This window comes from Salmo trutta, chromosome 26 (genome assembly GCF_901001165.1).
Source record: "Salmo trutta chromosome 26, fSalTru1.1, whole genome shotgun sequence".
Classification (NCBI taxonomy): Eukaryota; Metazoa; Chordata; class Actinopteri; order Salmoniformes; family Salmonidae; genus Salmo; species Salmo trutta.
The window spans coordinates 30,697,765-30,717,895 of NC_042982.1; the positions used below are offsets into that span (position 1 = coordinate 30,697,765).

Consider the following 20,131-nt stretch of genomic DNA (forward strand, 5'->3'; position numbering starts at 1 on the left):
CACAGAGTCTTTGGTTCTGAATTAGCTGACCCTTAGTCTGACACACACACACTTCTAGGCCCAATCCTTCACTGATGTCCCCTTGAGCTCTCTAAGAATATCACATTTCTTTGTTTGGCAGACAGGTTTGTGTTTTCTACATCACGGTACTGCTAAATACTGTAAATGCAGATACAGTGCATTCAGAAAGTATTCAGACCTCTAGACTTTTTCAACATTTTGTTAAGTTACAGCCTTATTCTAAAATTGATTAAATGTTTTTTTTCCTCATCAATCTACACACAATACCCATTAATGACAAAGGAAAAACAGGTTTTTATAAATGTATGCAAATGTATTAAAAACAAAAAACGTAAATATTACATTTACATAAGTATTCAGACCCTTTACTCAGTACTTTGTTGAAGCACCTTTGGCAGCGATTACAGCCTCCGTTCATCTTTTCCTCGATCCTGACTAGTCTCCCAGTCCCTGCCGCTGAAAAACATCCCCACAGCATGATGCTTCCACAACCATGCTTCACCGTAGGGATGGTGTAAGGTGTCCCTCAGACGTGATGCTTGGCATTGAGGCCAATGTGTTCAATCTTGGTTTCATCAGACCAGAGAATCTTGTTTCTCATGGTATGAGAGATCTTAGGTGCCTTTTGGCAAACTCCAAGCAGTCTGTCATGTGCCTTTTACTGAGGAGTGGCTTCAATCTGGCCACTCTACCTTAAAGGCCTGATTGGTGGAGTGCTGCAGAGATGGTTGTTCTTCTGGAAGGTTCTCCCATCTCCACAGAGGAACTCTAGAGCTCTGTCAAAGTGAACATTGGGTCCCTAATGAAAATCTGTCAGTTTAAACTGGAGATATCGTTTTTTTTGCTTTGGAAGTTGGCCGAGCTACAGCAATGTTTGTCTGACTATGAGACATCCAGAAAATCAGTCTTCTCACAAAAACATCTGTAGTGTCCGGTTTGGCCTACAAAATGGTCGATGGCCCCAACAAGTGTCACGGGACTAGTCTGAAGTTAACAAATACAAACTAATGGGAGTATTGAGGTAGTTTTGTGCTCCAAAGCATAAGGGGTTAAATATGTGTGTGTGTGTGTGTGTGTGTGTGTGTGTGTGTGTGTGTGTGTGTCCCAAAAATATATACAGTTGAAGTCGGAAGTTTACATACACTTTGGTTGGAGTCATTAAAACTTGTTTTTCAACCACTCCACAAATTTCTTGTTAACAAACTACAGTTCTGGAAAGTCGGTTAGGACATCTACTTAGTGCATGACACAAGTAATTTTTCAAACAATTCTTTACAGACACATTATTTCAATTCTTATTATTCACAGTATCACAATTACAATGGGTCAGAAGTTTACATACACTAAGTTGACTGTGCCTTTAAACTGCTTGGAAAAATCCAGAAAATTATGCAATGGCTTTAGAAGCTTCTGGTAAACTAATTGACATAATTTGAGTCAATTGGAGGTGTACCTGTGGATGTATTTCAAGGCCTACCTTCAAACTCAGTGCCTCTTTGCTTGACATCATGGGAAAGTCAAAAGAAATCAGCCAAGACCTCAGTAAAAAATTGTAGACCTCCACAAGTCTGGTTCATCCTTGGGAGCAATTTCCAAAGACCTGAAGGTACCACGTTCATCTGTACAAACAATAGTACGCAAGTGTAAACACCATGGGACCACGCAGCCGTCATACCGCTCAGGAAGGAAACGCGTTCTGTCTCTTAGAGATTAATGTGCTTTGGTGTGAAAAGTGCAAATCAATCCCAGAACAACAGCAAAGGACATTGTGAAGATGCTGGAGGAAACAGGTACAAAAGTATCTATATCCACAGTAAAACGAGTCCTCTATTGACATAACCTGAAAGGCCACTCGGCAAGGAAGAAGCCACTGATCCAAAACCACCATAAAAAAGCCTGACTACAGTTTGCAACTGCACATGGGGACAAAGGTCATACTTTTTTGAGAAATGTCCTGTGGTCTGATGAAACAAAAATAGAACTGTTTGGCAATAATGACCATAGTTATGTTTGGAAGAAAAAGGGGGAGGCTTGCAAGCCGAAGAACACCATACCAACCGTGAAGCACGGGGGTGGCAGCATCATGTTGTGGGGGTGCTTCACAAAATAGATGGCATCATGAGGAAGGACAATGATGTGGATATATTGAAGCAACATCTCAAGACATCAGTCAGGAAGTTAAAGCTTGGTGGCAAATGGGTCTTCCAAAAGGACAATGACCCCAAGCATACTTCCAAAGTTGTGGGAAATTGCTTAAGGACAACAAAGTCAAGGTATTGGAGTGGCCATCACAAAGCCCTGACCTCAGTGCTATAGAAAATGTGTGGACAGAACTGAAAAAGTGTGTGCGAGCAAGGAGGCCTACAAACCTGATTCAGTTATACCTGCTCAGTCAGGAGGAATGGTCCAAAACTCACCCAACTTATTGTGGGAAGCTTGTGTAAGGCTATCCGAAACGTTTGACCCATGTTAAACAATTTAAAGGCAATGCTACATAATACTAATTGAGAGTGAGTAAACTGCTGACCAACTGGGAATGTGATGAAAGAAATAAAAGCTGAAATAAATCATTCTCTCTACTATTATTCTAACATTTCACATTCTTAAAATAAAGTAGTGATCCTAACTGACCTAAGACAGGGAATTTTTACTAGGATTAAATGTCAGGAATTATGGAAAAACGAGTTTAAATGTCTTTGGCGTATGTAAACGTCCGACTTCAACTGTACCTCCAATCTTTAGTCTGTTCTAGCAGTGACTACCTCCACTCTTTAGTATGTTCTATCAGTGACTACCTCAACTATTTAGTCTGTTCTAGTAGTGACTACCTCCAGTCTGTCTGCTCTATCAGTGACTACCTCCAGTCTGTCTGCTCTATCAGTGACTACCTCCAGTCTGTCTGCTCTATCAGTGACTACCTCCAGTCTGTCTGCTCTATCAGTGACTACCTCCAGTCTTTAGTCTGTTCTAGTAGTGACTACCTCCACTCTTTAGTCTGTTCTAGCAGTGACTACCTCCACTCTTTGGTCTATTCTGGCAGTGACTACCTCCACTCTTTGGTCTATTCTGGCAGTGACTACCTCCACTCTTTGGTCTATTCTGGCAGTGACTACCTCCACTATTTGGTTTATTCTGGCAGTGACTACCTCCACTCTTTGGTCTATTCTAGCAGTGACTACCTCCACTCTTTGGTCTATTCTAGCAGTGACTACCTCCACTCTTTGGTTTATTCTAGCAGTGACTACCTCCACTCTTTGGTCTATTCTGGCAGTGACTACCTCCACTCTTTAGTCTGTTCTACATTTACATTACATTTTAGTCATTTAGCAGACGCTCTTATCCAGAGCGACTTACAGTAGTGAATGCATACATTTCAATTCATTTCATACATTTTTTCCCCCCTCGGACTGGCCCCCCGTGGGAATCGAACCCACAACCCTGGCGTTGCAAACACCATGCTCTACCAACTGAGCCACTACCTCGACTCTTTAGTCTGTTCTAGTAGTGACTACCTCCACTCTTTAGTCTGTTCTAGCAGTGACTACCTCCACTCTTTAGTCTGTTCTAGCAGTGACTACCTCCACTCTTTAGTCTGTTCTATCAGTGACTACCTCCACTCTTTAGTCTGTTCTAGTAGTGACTACCTCCACTCTTTAGTCTGTTCTAGCAGTGACTACCTCCACTCTTTAGTCTGTTCTAGCAGAGACTACCTCCACTCTTTAGTCTGTTCTAGCAGTGACTACCTCCACTCTTTAGTCTGTTCTAGCAGTGACTACCTCCACTTTCCACCTTTTCCTCTATGGCTGTCTCTCAGCTCCATCCTGTCAATAGACCCTTTTCAAACCCTGTACTTCTCCACATTATGATATCAATCTCTCTTCCTCCTTCTCTCTGCTGTTCCCACACCTGTGACTATAACTGTGGTTGGGAGGGTGGGAGTAGGCAGCTTCCTTTTTGCCATAAACACAACCTCTCCCTCCCTCCTCCCTCATTTCTGTCTTTCTTTCTTACACTCAAAACTCCTCCTCTCTCTCCTCCTCCCTCCCTCTGTCTGCAACATAAATCACTCCCTCCCTTTACTAGCTATGTTTGGGCATCTACATTCATGATTTGTTGGCTATGTTTAAAGGGAAAATAAGTCATGGTTTGGGCTCTGACAAACAAGCCAAGTAGCTAACATACTTTCAGACTCAAAGGCACACACGCGTACACGCACACACATACACACAGCTTGTCGGGGCCGCAGGCAGCACAACACATTAAAGTTTGAGCTAGACCCGCTCCAGCTCTCGGGTTGTGGGAGGAAATTGCTGCTCTGCCCTGCTATACAGTATGACATCAGAGAGAGTGTATGGTAGTGTATGGGTGTCAGACAGATGCTGGAGGGCATGGAGAAACTGGCAGGGTGAGAGGGGAACAGCCTTGTTCAGGAGAGGAGAGGTTCTATCAATAACAGCGATGTCAGTGCAGGACCAAGAGAAGAGGTCAACAAGACAGTATAGAAATCATATACTAGAAAATCTGCTTTGATAAAAATATACCCCAATAATGGACTAAAGGAGCCTAACGTCACTCCTTAGTCCAAGGACCTGACGTTCTGTTAAAAGGCGAATTTGCTCTGGAAGCCCAAAACAGCCAAATACTCCGTGTAAACGTGAACTAATTCTTAGTTGCGGTAAGGTTCTAGAAACATAAATCCCTCTACCTTCATATCACATCAAAATAACTGTTCACTGTTTTAACCGGCTTTATCACAGTTGCAGCCAACAGTATTTTTCAGTGACAACACGTTTGTGACGTTCATCTTCCTTTACAAGCAGGTGTTTGGAGACGACAATAGATAATTATCAGGTAGTCCACTCAGTATTCTGTCTGTAAGTGTAACGGCCGTCGTCAGAATTAGACCAAGGTGCAGCAGAGGATGTGTTCATCATTAGAATTTTAATACAACAAAGAGAACACTACAAAAATAACAACTACACGACAGCAGAACAGTCCTGTTGGAAATTACTCTAAACAGAAACAATTACACACAAAATCCAAAGGAAAAACATGCTCCTTATGTGTGACTCCCAATCAGCAACAACGAGCTTCAGCTGTGCCTGATCGGGAGCCACACATGGCCCAAAACATAGAAATACAAAAACATAGAAAAAGGAACACAGAACGCCCACCCAATGTAACACCCTGGCCTAACCAAAATAAAGAACAAAAACCCCTCTCTATGGCCAGGGCGTTACAGTAAGATGGAAATATGGCCTTGTGGGAACCCTAACCCTATAAAGGTGTGTATCAAAACCTTTTGTTTTTTGAAAATGATTTCTCTCTGATATGAAAGATAACGTCCTTATGCTTCCAGAATGGTATCACAAGTGATGCCTATATGAATGCTCAGACCAAGCATTGGGGCTCTTAAAAAACTCCCTATAGAGAAGACGTCTTAATTCAATGTCTAATGTAATGGAAGGGCTAGAAAAAACACAGGCAGTTAGTGCACAGTGTTACTGCCCCGGCACTAAGGATGACAATTAGCTTTAATAGCCAAAACCTGCACTTTTATATTGATGTCAAAACTGAAATGTTGTTAGTATCCGTGTCAATGCATTCCATAAATAGAACACATGCATGATTCATACTACTTCAGACAATATCTGTCTGTTTTAGAAGGGTAGGGGCAAAATTCATTCATTACATTCCCTATTCCCCAATTTGTCAAGAAAACCCCAATGTTGATGTTGATGGCAACCCTGCCATGTTATTGCATTTTGCAATCAATATTGTTATTTTTCTGAGAGTTCTGGAAGTGGAAAGTTAGACAGGCTTATGAGGGCACTTTAGAAAATAAGCCTGCGGAATTGATGTTTTGTCATCGTCGGATTATGTTATTTATCGAGATGACACATTACTGGTCTGGGCTAGGGCCTAAGAGGGAGTAAGCGCTTTAGTTTTTATACATATATAAAATATATTGATTGTGCGTTAAGCCCTGTGGCACTCATGATAAACTATTTCTGTGATACTGGTGGATGGGGCACCGGGGCAGGCAGAGTGATGGTGGCTTCTATCAGTGACGTTATACTGCCATCTAGTGATAGAGATGTAAATGAACATGAAATGAGTCTTGGGAAGGCCATAGGCTTAGATAAACAACAAATCTTTGTATCATTCAAATTATGGCGTCTCTGGGAGCACAGGAAGCGCCATTGAGGCCATCTCCATTAAGATGTACATTGTCTTCTTCTACTACTTCTAAGAGTTGGTAATCAAACTGAAAGGGTGCATACTGCCACATGGAGTGTGTTGTCTGAAAAGGTATGAAGCCAAGGTTGATGATGTGATTTATTGCTACCTGCAGTTATGGAATGTTTGCTCAAGCGACCTGATTCAATACGCCCCCGAAATCCAGCTCAGATCACATAAAAAATTGCGATAGGAAAGTTTTGAACAACGTATTTGTTATTCAAATTAAAAGCCCAATGAATACTCACCTTTGTGTAATGATTTAACTCCCACCGCTTGTGGGACATTTTATTTTGAAGGCACGTGTAAATAACAACTGCACGAGGACAGACAGTGACTGACAGGCTGACACACAAGTCACAGTTACAAATAGTAGCTAGCTAGAAATTGCGCAAACATTTGTTTTTCAAAGATTTCAAAGAAGAGGAAAGTAGACAATGAATGCAGGGTGTTCCAGCTAGAGTGGACATCAACATTTTTCTTTATTGAGGTATCAGGGAAAGCTGTGTGTGTAACCAGTGTGAAATGTCTAGCTAGTTAGCGGGGAGTGATAGGAAATTATTCTTCGAGGATGACTGCTGTTGATGTGTGCAGAGAGTCCCTGGTTCGAGCCCAGGTGGGGGTGAGGAGAGGGACGGAAGCAATACTGTTACATTGATGCTGTTGACCCGGACTGGTTGCTGTGGAAAAGGAGGAGGTCCAAAGGGGGATGAGCATAACCGGTGTGAAATGGCTAGTTAGTTAGCAGGGTGCGTGCTAATAGCGTTTCAATCAGTGACGTCACTCACTCTGAGACCTTGAAGTTGTTGTTCCCCTTGCACTGCAAGGGCTGTGGCTTTTGTGGAGCAATAGGTAACGATTCTTCAAGGGTGACTGTTGTTCATGTGTGCAGATGGTCCCTGGTTCGAGGCGAGGAGAGGGACGGAAGCTATACTGTTACATGTGCTTAGTGTACAAAGAGAGCATCGCTGTCTTAAAAGACTACAATTTGTCCTGACACTTCCAGACGAAGCATGCAGAGAAATATAGGAATATGTCTTCTGAGCAGAGGACAAGTGCATCGAAAGAGTTTCTCAGTTGCAAAAGCAGCAAGGATTTTTTACAAAACTGCATTCAGCAAATGACGGAATTGCGAGAGCTAGCTATGTATTGTCCCACAAAATTGCTAAACATAGCAAGCCATTTGCTGAGGGCGAATTCATTAAAGAATGTTTAATTGACTCTGCAGCAATTATTTGCCCCGACAAGAAAGAGCTGTTTGAAAATGTTTCCCTGTCAAGACGATCAGTAACACGGCGTGTTGAGGACATCACAGAGAATATGGATCAACAGTTGAAAGACAAGGTGAAGGATTTCACCTATTTCTCCTTGGCCCTGGATGAGAGCAGTGATGCACGTGACACAGAGCAGTTGTTGATATTCTTACGAGGCATAACCCCAGACTTTGAAATTACAGAGGAGCTTGGTTCAGTGCAGTCAATGAAGAGCTAAACCACAGGGAAAGATTTATTGGAGGAGGTTAATACGTGTGTGCAAAGCAAGGACTGAGTTTGAAAAGTTATCCAATGTGACCACAATTGGGTGTCCAAACTTGACAAGAAAAAACATTGGCCTTTTGAAAAGGATACAAGATCAGATTATTTTTTTTCTCCTGCATTGCATTATTCATCAGGAGGTGCTCTGAAAATGTGTTCTGAAAATGAGCCATGTTGTGGATACAGTCACTAAAGTGGTAAACTTCATAAGAGCTAAATCTTTAAACCACAGGCAGTTTGTCTCACTGTTGGAAGAGACAGAGCTGGGTCATGCAGATCTCCCCTACCACACAAATGTGAGATGGCTGAGTTTGGGGAAGGTGCTTAAATGCTTGTGGGACCTGAAGTCGGAGATTGCTGAGTTTTTGTATATCAAAGGAAAATATGTGGATTTCCCTCAACTGCAAGATAAAGAATGGTTGGCTGATTTTGCCTTCACCGTGGACATCATGGTGAAGACTGAATTCCAAACTACAAGCCTTTTTGTACATCAGATGTACAGCCTTGTCATAACCTTCAAGGGAAAATGTTTCCTGACCCGCCAAGTAGAAGCCAACAATCTCACCCACCTTCCGACACTACTAGTGTTTTCCCTGTCAGATGACCAGCGGGAGAAGTATACATCACTGCCCCGTGCTTTGAGTGGTGAGTTTTCTCCTCGTTTTGAGGATTTCAAAGTGTTGGAAAATGACATGCTGTTGGTTTCCTCTCCTTTCATCTTCAATGTGGATAAAGCTCTCACTGACCTGCGAGTTGAGCTTATCCATCTTCAGTCTGATGCAGTGATTGGAGAACTATTCAAAACAATGTCACTGACGAGATTCTATGCATCTCTTGATGAACAAAACCTTCCAAAGATTAGTAGTCATGCGCAGATGTTTGTACTGTTTGGGTCAATCTATGTATGTGAACAGACATTTTTAGTGATGAAATATGTGACTGACGAGCTCAAATCGGTCTTATGTAGCAAAATTTGAAATCGTTTTATTTTTATTGGATTAAAGTAGAGACTACAAAATGGTAAATCATACACTACAGTTGAGGAACAATGGGAAAGTAATTCTGCTTTGAAAGTTGATACACTTGTAAACTCACTTTTGAGAAAAGGGCTTTTGAAAGTTTTGGTACCTACTGGAGTGCTCTCTGTTGTCTACACCCATTCAGCATTGTTCACACCCTTTTAAGCCAGCCCCACCCATCTCTTTAAGGATTCACATGTGAGGTCATGTGCTAAACAGTGAGTCGTGTGGTAAAAGTAGTAGCCTACAATAAGGAACAATTCCAGGATAACAGTGTCCAGATAAAAATGTTATAAATATTAGACACTTACCCAAACACACTTGTCTAAATTGATGGTCATGTGAAATAAATGTTATAACCCCCAGCCACATCCAGTGGTGGAAAAAAGTATAATTCATTTCAAATTCCTTATTAAACCAGATGGCACAATTATTTTTTTATTGACAATAGCCAGGGGCACACTCCAACAAATTTACCAACGAAGCATTTGTGTTTAGTGAGTCAGCCAGATCAGAGACAGTATGGATGACCAGGGTTGTTTTATTGATAAGTGTGTGAATTGGACAATTTTCCTGTACTTTTGGGTGTCAAGGAAAATGTATTGGTTAAAAAGTACATTATTTTTCTTAACGAATGTAGTGAAGTAAAAGCAGCCAAAAATATAAAATAGTAAAGTAATGTACAGATACCACAAAAAAACTACTTAAGTAGTACTTGCAAGTATTTTTACACCACTGCCCAAATGCCTTCACACCAGCACACTTTAAATGCTGTTACATATGCACTTATCACAATATCCCATACATAGGTTTCAGCTCAAGTTAAGGCCATGCAACCTGAGTGAGGTGCACATGTACAGTACATAAATATATGGCGCATGCATCTGTTTATGTGGTGGACACTTGATACAGTCACATGATATTGTTGTGGTATGTTACAAAAATCATGTTACGACCATACATCAATATTCATTATATATCAATATTTTGCTAAGTGGATGGTCTCTACAGAAGGTGTAAACGGTACAGCCAATTGGTTACTTGCATAGTAGCAATATCATTACATGTACATTTAAGTCATTTAGCAGACACTCTTATCCAGAGCGACTTACAAATTGGTGCATTCACCTTATGATATCCAGTGGAACAACCACTTTACAATAGTGCATCTAAATATTTTAAGGGGGGGGTAGAAGGATTACTTTATGCTATCCTAGGTATTCCTTGAAGAGGTGGGGTTTCAGGTGTCTCCGGAAATAGATAGTGTCAATATAAATAACATGTACAGTACAGTACACACACTTTTTACATGTACAGTAAATACAAGAATAATATCAATAACAATATCAGTGATAGACGAGGTAGTTATATGTCTACACTCAGGGGTAAAGTGGCTGAGCAGCAGGATAAATAAAAATGTAGCAGCAACATATGGCGTGTGTGGTAGGAGAAAGTCATGTGAATAGAGGCACTGCAGATAGTGCTGATGACTGGTCTGTCCAAACCACGCATGAACAAGGGAATCTATATTCGGAGAGCCTGTTTCTGTCCTGCCCTTGACTTTGGTGCAGGGCATATGATGTCCATAGCCTCTTCGTTGCAAAACTCCCATATCTTGTCAAAAAGATAGTTTGTCTAGCTGTGTCCAGTCCAGGTGGTGCTTTTACAGGCAGACCATCTATGGGAGGAAGGATGCGCAGCAGCTGAAACCTGGTCCCGACAGTCCGAACGCTCCTTGGCGACAACACCAGGCTCCAGAGCATGGAAGCTGTAAAACAGGGAATAACAAAAAATTCAGAAGACATTACAACCCTGAAGAAAACATCAATTCACCTCCCAAGTTTAGATAAGAATAACCTCATACAATGAAAATTATGTTTTACCTGAAGTGCTGGTACTGCTTGATCTGTGGCAGCGGCCTGAAGTACAGAGTCAGGTGTTGTTGCCAGCCATCGCTTTCCACCAGCACCGTACCATCCTCCAGTCCAACCAGCTGTGGGATGTTGACCCCTGTCACAGTGCTGTTCTTCACAACACCAGCAATCTCAGACAAAGTGTTCACTCTGGTCTTTCTGAAGTGCTGCTTGATGAGGCCGAAAGCACCAGTCATGGGCAAACTTGGTGTTGCCTGTGATCAGGAAGTGAAGGTCCAGATTGTGGTGGAGCTTGTGCATAGTCCACCAGGGACAATACCAAAGCACAAACTTGTTCTTGTTTTGGCCATTGCAGTTATCACAATTCAGGGCCACAGGTGTTTTCCCAACTCTATAGTTGGTAAAGAAATGGTGCATGTAGTTAATGACTGCGCTGCTGCATTTGCTTGCTTAGGCCTGCTCTCTTTTTGATGACTGTATGCCTAGTTGATTAGAGTGAGGCGTATTCTACTGATTATCTGGAATTTGTCTTTCAGCATCAAATATTTTAGCATTATTATACAATAGATGCGAATTGGCATTCTGATATCACTACATAGTTCATACAGGGAATGTTAGCTACTGTAGCTAGTGTTTAACGTCAGCTGGCTAACTAACAGCAAGCTTTAACTAGCAATACACACAGATTGTCATAGCTAAAGTTAACCAATATGTTAGCTAACTAACATTAGGCTATAACTAGCAATGCGAAATGGCATTCTGAGAAAACTACAACGTTACACACACTTTTTACACAAGTTAATGTTAGCTAGCAAGCCAGCCACCTAACCTCGGCTGACGTTAGCTAGCCAACTTGGGGTCTTTTGTTAAAACATGTCAGACTAACGTTAGTTAACTAAATTATGAAATATAATCCCAATCCATAGAGTAACGTTACTATCAATACAAACCGATAGCAAGCTATCATAGCAAGCTATCATAGCAAGCTATCATAGCAAGCTATCATAGCAAGCTATCATAGCAAGCTATCATAGCAAGCTATCATAGCAAGCTATCATAGCAAGCTATCATAGCAAGCTATCATAGCAAGCTATCATAGCAAGCTATCATAGCAAGCTAAAGCCATCGAACGCCAGCTGACTAGCTAACAGCAAGCTTTAGCTTGCAATGAAAACAATTTTCTGACAAAATTAGAAACGTATAATGTCTGAATCTGTAGCTAGATTCTTACCTGTATACATGGATGAAAGCTTCACGGCAGACTGCAACCCTTTTAATAAGACATCCTGTGTTTCTGTTTATTTTGCACAGATTGTTTGGCCCGTTGTATTCCACTGATTTCAAAACGTGTTATTTTCAGAGTGAGAGAGTCAGCATTGCATGGCATGATCGTCAAGAAAGTAGTCCATCACAACTTTTTCCCACTGACCTTTGTCGATAGTGTCACGTCAGTATGAATGAGTCGGGAGACAGAAGAAGGAATGCGTAATAGTTTTTTTTATTGCCCCCAAATTACGGCGTGCAGTGTAAAGGCACGGGGACGAAGACCAAACTAACACGTAACAAAACACAGGGTAGAAACCCAAAACAAAAGAGCAAGGAGTACCTCGAATAAATACAGTGAGGGAAAAAAGTATTTGATCCCCTGCTGATTTTATACGTTTGCCCAGTCACAAAGAAATGATCAGTCTATAATTGTAATGGTAGGTTTATTTGAACAGTGAGAGACAGAATAACAACAAAAAAATCCAGAAAAACGCATGTCAAAAATGTTCTAAAATGATTTGCATTTTAATGAGGGAAATAAGTATTTGACCCCTCTGCAAAACATGACTTAGTACTTGGTGGCAAAACCCTTGTTGCCAGAGGTCAGACGTTTCTTGTAGTAGGCCACCAGGTTTGCACACATCTCAGGAGGGATTTTGTCCCACTCCTCTTTGCAGATCTTCTCCAAGTCATTAAGGTTTCGAGGCTGACATTTGGCAACTCGAACCTTCAGCTCACTCCACAGATTTTCTATGGGATTAAGGTCTGGAGACTGGCTAGGCCACTCCAGGACCTTAATGTGCTTCTTCTTGAGCCACTCCTTTGTTGCCTTTAGCCGTGTGTTTTGGGTCATTGTCATGCTGGAATACCCATCCACCACCCATTTTCAATGCTCTGGCTGAGGGAAGGAGGTTCTCACCCAACATTTGACAGTACATGGCCCCGTCCATCGTCCCTTTGATGCGGTGAAGTTGTCCTGTCCCCTTAGCAGAAAAACACCCCCAAAGCATAATGTTTCCACCTCCATGTTTGACGGTGGGGATGGTGTTCTTGGTGTCATAGGCAGCATTCCTCCTCCTCCAAACACGGCGAGTTGAGTTGATGCCAAATAGCTCCATTTTGGTCTCATCTGACCACAACACTTTCACCCAGTTGTCCTCTGAATCATTCAGATGTTCATTGGCAAACTTCAGACAGGCATGTATATGTGCTTTCTTGAGCAGGGGGACCTTGCGGGCGCTGCAGGATTTCAGTCCTTCATGGCGTAGTGTGTTACCAATTGTTTTCTTGGTGACTATGGTCCCAGCTGCCTTGAGATCATTGACAAGATCCTCCCGTGTAGGTCTGGGCTGATTCCTCACCGTTCTCATGATCATTGCAACTCCACGAGGTGAGATCTGCATGGAGCCCCAGGCCGAGGGAGATTGACAGTTATTTTGTGTTTCTTCCATTTGCGAATAATTGCACCAACTGTTGTCACCGTCTCACCAAGCTGCTTGGCTATGGTCTTGTAGCCCATTCCAGCCTTGTGTAGGTCTACAATCTTGTCCCTGACATCCTTGGAGAGCTCTTTGGTCTTGGCCATGGTGGAGAGTTTGGAATCTGATTGATTGATTGCTTCTGTGGACAGGTGTCTTTTATACAGGTAACAAACTGAGATTAGGAGCACTCCCTTTATGTGTGCTCCTAATCTCAGCTTGTTACCTGTATAAAAGACACCTGGGAGCCAGAAATGTTTCTGATTGAGAGGGGGTCAAATACTTATTTCCCTCATTAAAATGCAAATCAATTTATAACATTTTTGACATGTGTTTTTCTGGATTTTTGTTGTTGTTATTCTGTCTCTCAATGTTCAAATAAACCTACCATTAAAATTATAGACTGATCATTTCTTTGTCAGTGGGCAAACGTACAAAATCAGCAGGGGATCAAATACTTTTTTCCCTCACTGTAACACACGTGCAAAATGATTAACACACAGGACGAGACCCGTAATCATCTGCGCAATCCATAATGGCACAAAAGCCAAAACACACAGCACAGGTACTCACACGCACCAACGGACATTGTAACAATAATCGACAGCCCAATGGAAACCAAAGGGCACGCTTATACAAGTACTAATCAGTGGGAATAGGGGACAGGTGTGCGTAATGAATGTTCCGGAGGGATCCGTGACAGATAGCGCCTGATAAATTCAGGGCAGAAATGTTATTGAGAGCAGTAGCAACATATTCACAGTTCTCCATGGCTAAAAACGCATTTTGATAAAAAAAATTAAAATTATGTTCAAAAGGCTCTCCTGTGAAGTTATTACTTGCGACATATGCCTAGTTTCCTGAATTGGGTCACAAATAACAAGTCAAGGCACAGATCATCTCTTACTGACTCTCACCTCTCAGCAATCCTGCGCATAGCGACGTCAGAAACTATACCTGACTTCACTGTTCTAGCCAATGCCCATCAGACTTCACTCCTCACACTGATTGAGTAGTTTAAATGTAATGTTGAGCTCTCTCTCTTCCTTGTGTTTTTGTGCATACCCATTAACTTCTCTGGGCTAGGTGGGACGTGACCGTCCCACACTATTCAACAGCCAGTGAAATAGCATGGCGCGAAATACAAAACAGCAAAAATCTCATAATTTCATTTTCTCAAACAATCAACTATTTTACACCATTTTAAAGATAAGACTCGTTAATCTAACCACATTCTCTGATTTCAAAAAGGCTTTACGGCGAAAGCATAAAATTAGATAATGTTAGGACATAAACTTCACAAGAAAATCCACACAGCCATTTTCCAAGCAAGGACATGCATCATAAAAACCAAAAGTACAGCTAAAATATTCACTAACCTTTGATGATCTTCATCAGATTTCATGTTATACAATACATGTATGTTTTGCTCGATAAAGTTCATATTTATATCCAAAAACAGCATTTTACATTGGCGCGTGATGTTCAGAAAATGTATTCCCACAAAAACTTCCGGTGAATGTGCACATCAATTTACAAAAATACTCATCATAAACGTTGATAAAATTTACAACAGTTATTGATAGAATTATAGATACACTACTCCTTGACGCAACCGCTTTGTCAGATTTCAAAATAACTTTACAGAGAATGCACATTGTTCAATATTCTGAGTACATAGCTCAGCCATCGAAGCAAGCTATACAGCTACCCGCCAAGTTCTGGCATCAACACAACTCTGAATAAGTATTATAAATATTCTCTTACCTTTGCTGATCTTCGTCAGAATGCACTCCGAGGACTCCTACTTCCACAAGAAATAAATGTTCTTTTTGTTTGAAATACTCCATATTTATGTCCAAATACCTCCGTTTTGTTCGTGCGTTCAGATCACTATCCAAAGGCATAACGCGCGAGCGCAGTACCAGAGACAAAAAGTCAAATAGTTCCATTACCGTTCGTAGAAACATGTGAAACGTTGTTTACAATCAATCTTTAGGGTATTTTTAACATAAAAATGTGATAATATTCCAACCGGACAATAGCGTATTCATTCCAGGAGAAAAAGAAGGAGGGGAGCGCCAAACATGCCCACGCAGTAAACAACTCACTGGTCCCAGGCAATCCACTCATTGACTGAGCTACTATTTTCTGCCCAGTAACAGGAGAATGATGGAAAAACTTTCTGAAGGCTGTTGACAGCCAATAGAAGCCTTAGGAAGTGCAACGTGACACCACAGACACTGTAGTTTCGATAGGGATTCAAAAGAAGAACTACAATTCTCAGATTTCCACACTTCATGGTTGGATTTTTCTCAGGTTTTTGCCTGCCATATGAGTGGGCACGCTTTTCATCCGAAATCGAAAATACTGCCCCCTATACCTTGACAGGTTAAGAGGAGTTCTGTCCGTGGTGCTGAATGCACAGTGTACTTTTCCCTCCGTGTAGTTCATTGCATGTTTAATAATTAAAATACCTACCAAAAGGAGAACATGTATGTGGTTTATTTCTGTGCATGTTAAAAAAGTAAAATAAGTAGCATATCTGTACGTGATTAACAGTAGATATATCTGTCAACAGTCATACACATGATGTATAATCCTGTAATATGATTCTGGCCCACGATGGCAAAAATATATTATATTCTGTGGCCCTCCATCAAAAATAATTGCCCAGGCCTGACCTAGATGGAATTATGTGATCCTTCCTTAACCCACAGGAAGTCCCACCCAGTTGACTTCATCAAAGTTGCGCTGCCAATGCTAAAACGGGCTTTTGGGTATTAAAGTTGTCTATCTAAGCTTATGGTCTAGACCAGGGGTATTCGATTCTGACCATATGAGGTCCGGAGCCTGCTGGTTTTCTGTTTTACCTGATAATTAATTGCACAAAGCTGGTGTCCCTGGTCTGAATAAGTCCCTGATTAGAGGGGAACAATTACAAAAAGCAATGGAAGATGGCTTGGAGGTCCAGGGTTGAGTTTGAGGGGTCTAGACACTGCTGTGTAGAGGAATGATACTCCATCTCCACCTAATAAAGTTAAACGGCAATGATAGCCAAGTATTGTGTTCTCTGTGTGGAAATAGTTGTTTGATGGTACAGGAGCTATATTTAAGTAGGTACGGGCAACTCTGTTGCACTACAGAAGATCTTCTCAACTCAAGTTGTCGAGCACTATGATAACTAATGTATTCATCCTGGCATTGTAACCTGCTAGATGGCCAAGAGTAGGGGAGACTGGACATCAATGACTAAAATTGAGCTGAATACAAGTAGACACTGTGTTGATAGACATTGGACCTCAGGATCTTGAGTCCCAGTGGCTGTAGCAGCCTATACCAGACATAACTTCTCACGACTAGGGGGCATAGTTTCCTTCTTATCTGAAAGTTGAGAACCCAGAAATATCAATATTCAAAATCAATGTTGATTTCTATGTACAGTGCCTATATAAAGTCTACAGCCCCTTGAACTTTTTTCACATTTTTCTGCCTTAAAATTAAATCTATAAAGGATTACATTTTTTATATACAGATCTACACAACCTACACATTTTCAAAGTAAAATAAAGTTGTAGAAAAATCATAATTGTATAAGTCTCCACCCCCCTGTGTTATTACTTGGTAGAAGCACATTTGGCAGCCATTACAGCTGTGAATAATGTTCATTAAGATTCTACCAACTTAGGACAACTCATAGGGCAACATATTGTTTTTGTCAAAATTGCTCAAGCTCATTCAATTTGGTTGGGAATCATTGATGGACAGCAATATTCAAAACTTGTTTGATTTTCAAGAAAATTGAAGTCAGGACTGAGACTAGACCGATACGGTCCTAGGAATATCTATATCCTGCATGATTTTGTGCTAGAATTGGTCCTGCATGAATTGATATATCCTGCAGAAATATCAAAATCCTGCAGGATTCTGTTCTGCAGGATTCATGCTGGGATTTACTTGGCCCTGCAGGAATTGCCATATCCTGCAGGAATATCAAAATTATTCCGGTTTCGGTCCTGCAGGAATTGTCATGGTCCTACAGGAATTGCTAGAGGAATTGTTCTGCAGGATTCGTGCTGGGATTTAGTTGGTCTTGCAGGAATATCAACATCCTGCAGGTTTTGGTCCTGCAGGATTCCTGAAGGAATTGTCATGTTTGTGCAGGATTTCTGCAGCACTAGTCATCGTGGACGTTTTCTGCAGGATTTTGTCAAGCCTACAGGATTCCTGCAGGACACCTGCACAATTCCTTCACAAAGGTTTGAATTCCTGCAGGATTCCTGTAGGACTTTTTTGTTAAACGCTCACCCATCCATCCCGATGAAGCACCTTTTGTTTTAGCCTAAGTAACCTTCTATCTCATGTAACCATATCAAACATAACACATCATACTCATTTGATTGTCCTGAATGTATGTTTACTATATTACGTCTAGTCTATGAGACTTGGGGGATTCAGAACAGTAATATGTTAGCTCATATGTTTTCACACAATACAGAGACAGTTGTGAGGAAACAAGTTTTATTACTTCTTTGCAGACTGTGCAATGTGCTTTACAGTAAAAAGTATAATTATTCAAAAGTATGAACATCATTAATAAAAATAGTCCCAACTGGAAAATGGCCACTGAAAAATGGTTGCCTTCATATAGTGGAAAAATTTACAATTACTGATGACATATTTATTAACTGTTATTACCATCTTACAGCAGCAGTGAAATCTAAGTACCATTAAAAACTAGCCTTTACTAAGGTGTGGAATATTTTCATTATTGAGTAAACATTGAGTGTAAATTGTTGGGATGACTCAATTCTTAACATTGAAATCAGCCTGAAAGTATGTGGCTGAGCTCTTTTTTTTAGCAGTAAACTCAAAATAATTAATTATACAGCAAAACCGACCCTAATTCTATTGGTCTCCAGCACCATTTTAATCAAAATGTCAGAACAATATCAAGACAAATTATAAATGGCAGTTTCAACATTTTATATGAACTAATCCAGCGTTCGTGTTTCCCTTTCTATGCAGGAATTTGGGAAAAGCAGAATCTCAACATGCCCAGTTGGAATGCAGGAATGTGTGAATAAAGTGTCTGAGTCCTTAACTTTCACCCCAGAATGTCTTTCCCTTACAAACATTTCAAAAACTTAAAAATGGTAGAAAGGTCAACGTTCAAATGTGTATATTTGCAGGTTAAGTATCTGGGTGTGATTGTCAACACCACAAGGCTGTCAGTTTAGAAGTCCAACTTCATTGACAAAGACATCTGATCAAGAAGGCATGAAGAGTGTGTATATAGCATATGTGTTTGTGTATAGGAATTTGTTGGTGAAAATATGTATTTTTGCAGTGTGTTTGTGTTTAGGAATTTGTTGGTGAAAATATGTATTTTTGCAGTGTGTTTGTGTGCATGACATGTATGATCAGAATCTATGCTTTCTAGGAATGTTTTTTTGACTTTAGAAAAATGTCAAAGTTCTAAGACATTAAAATAGTTCAATAGGGCACTACCATCAAAGTGGGAAAAGAGCTATTAACAAATTCCAAAATCAGCTAAATGATTCGCTTCCTCTCCTCCTTTTCTCTCTCCATCTCTCTGTCAGTCAGCCTGTCCGTCGGTAGCAGGCGTCGTGGTAGGACGTTGCGTTGAGGACATTGAACATGTCTTTCCTGACGAAAGACAGGAAGTTACCCAGGGGGCATAGCGGTTGTGTGGCATGGCTGTCATGTGAGCGACAGAAGGTGGTATGGAATGTTACGTCCTCTCCGTTGTACAGAACCCTCACAAACATGTCCCCCCCGTTACCACCTTTTGACCTGTCCCCTTTCACCCCAGAAGCCTTATTCTGGCTCTGCCGTTGCCCCTTACGTTGTCCCTGCGTTGCGTGCGGACTCTTCCACAACTCAAACACAACCCTTGCTGCAAACCTCGGGAACAATGCCTCCTCCAAGCCCAGGGCGCTTAGTAACGGCGCCACGGTGACGTCGTGAGCCGAGGACAGGGTGAACACCTCCTCTCCTCCAGCGCGGGGTTTTCGGCCTGGAGCGTAGGCCTTGGCGACGCGCTCCAACCTGTTGGCGGTGCGGTTGAGGTAGGGGTGCGTGGCGAGCACGGCGTAGCAGCGATACAGTCCCACCCTCCTCCTGTCCACCTCATCCTCTAACTGCTGCCTCCGGATCACAGCGAACTGGGCCAGAGTCAGACAGCCCCCACTGCCGAGAGCACTTCCTGCTGCCACACAGGGGAAGGACAGGCCGTGGCACAGGTGGCACAGCAGAGAGTCTATAGGGTTGGCAGCTCTGAGCTGGCGCGGGGGCAGACCTAGCGTACGGGCCATGTCTGCGTAGGTCCTCTCCAGTTCAGTGTCTGCCACTCTAAGACGGTACTGTCTCCTCTGCTCCTCCTCCAGATAGCGGTTCCTAGCAGGACAGTCGCAGGCTGAGCCACAGAACAACGTGCTCCACTGGTGGTGGACTGTCAGACGGCTCCAGTCAAAGTCTGGCAGGAACCCATACAGAAGAGCCATCCCGCTCTGGAGGGTGCGGCTCCTGCCCGTAGTCTCCACCCACACTTGCTTGGTCGACCAATCGGGCGGGAGGAGTTTGTGGCGCTTGTAGGCTTGGCGAAGGAGCTGGCCATTGCGTAAATGCTGCACTACACCTAAAGAGGGGAAAGGCAGAGATTGGTTGCACATTTG

General features: G+C 41.9%; 1 protein-coding gene across 2 annotated transcripts in view; it reads right to left on the reverse strand.

Annotated features, from left to right (window-relative positions):
* Positions 1–17,937: 17,937 nt before the first annotated feature.
* The window catches only part of LOC115163640 (2-phosphoxylose phosphatase 1), a 31,551-nt gene continuing 29,357 nt past the window's right edge, over positions 17,938–20,131 (reverse strand). For both annotated transcript variants that reach the window (XM_029715683.1, XM_029715684.1), the window contains one exon: positions 17,938–20,094. In XM_029715683.1, coding sequence (XP_029571543.1) covers positions 19,037–20,094 — 1,058 coding nt within the window. In that variant the 3' untranslated portion in view covers positions 17,938–19,036. The remainder of the gene's footprint in view (positions 20,095–20,131) is intronic.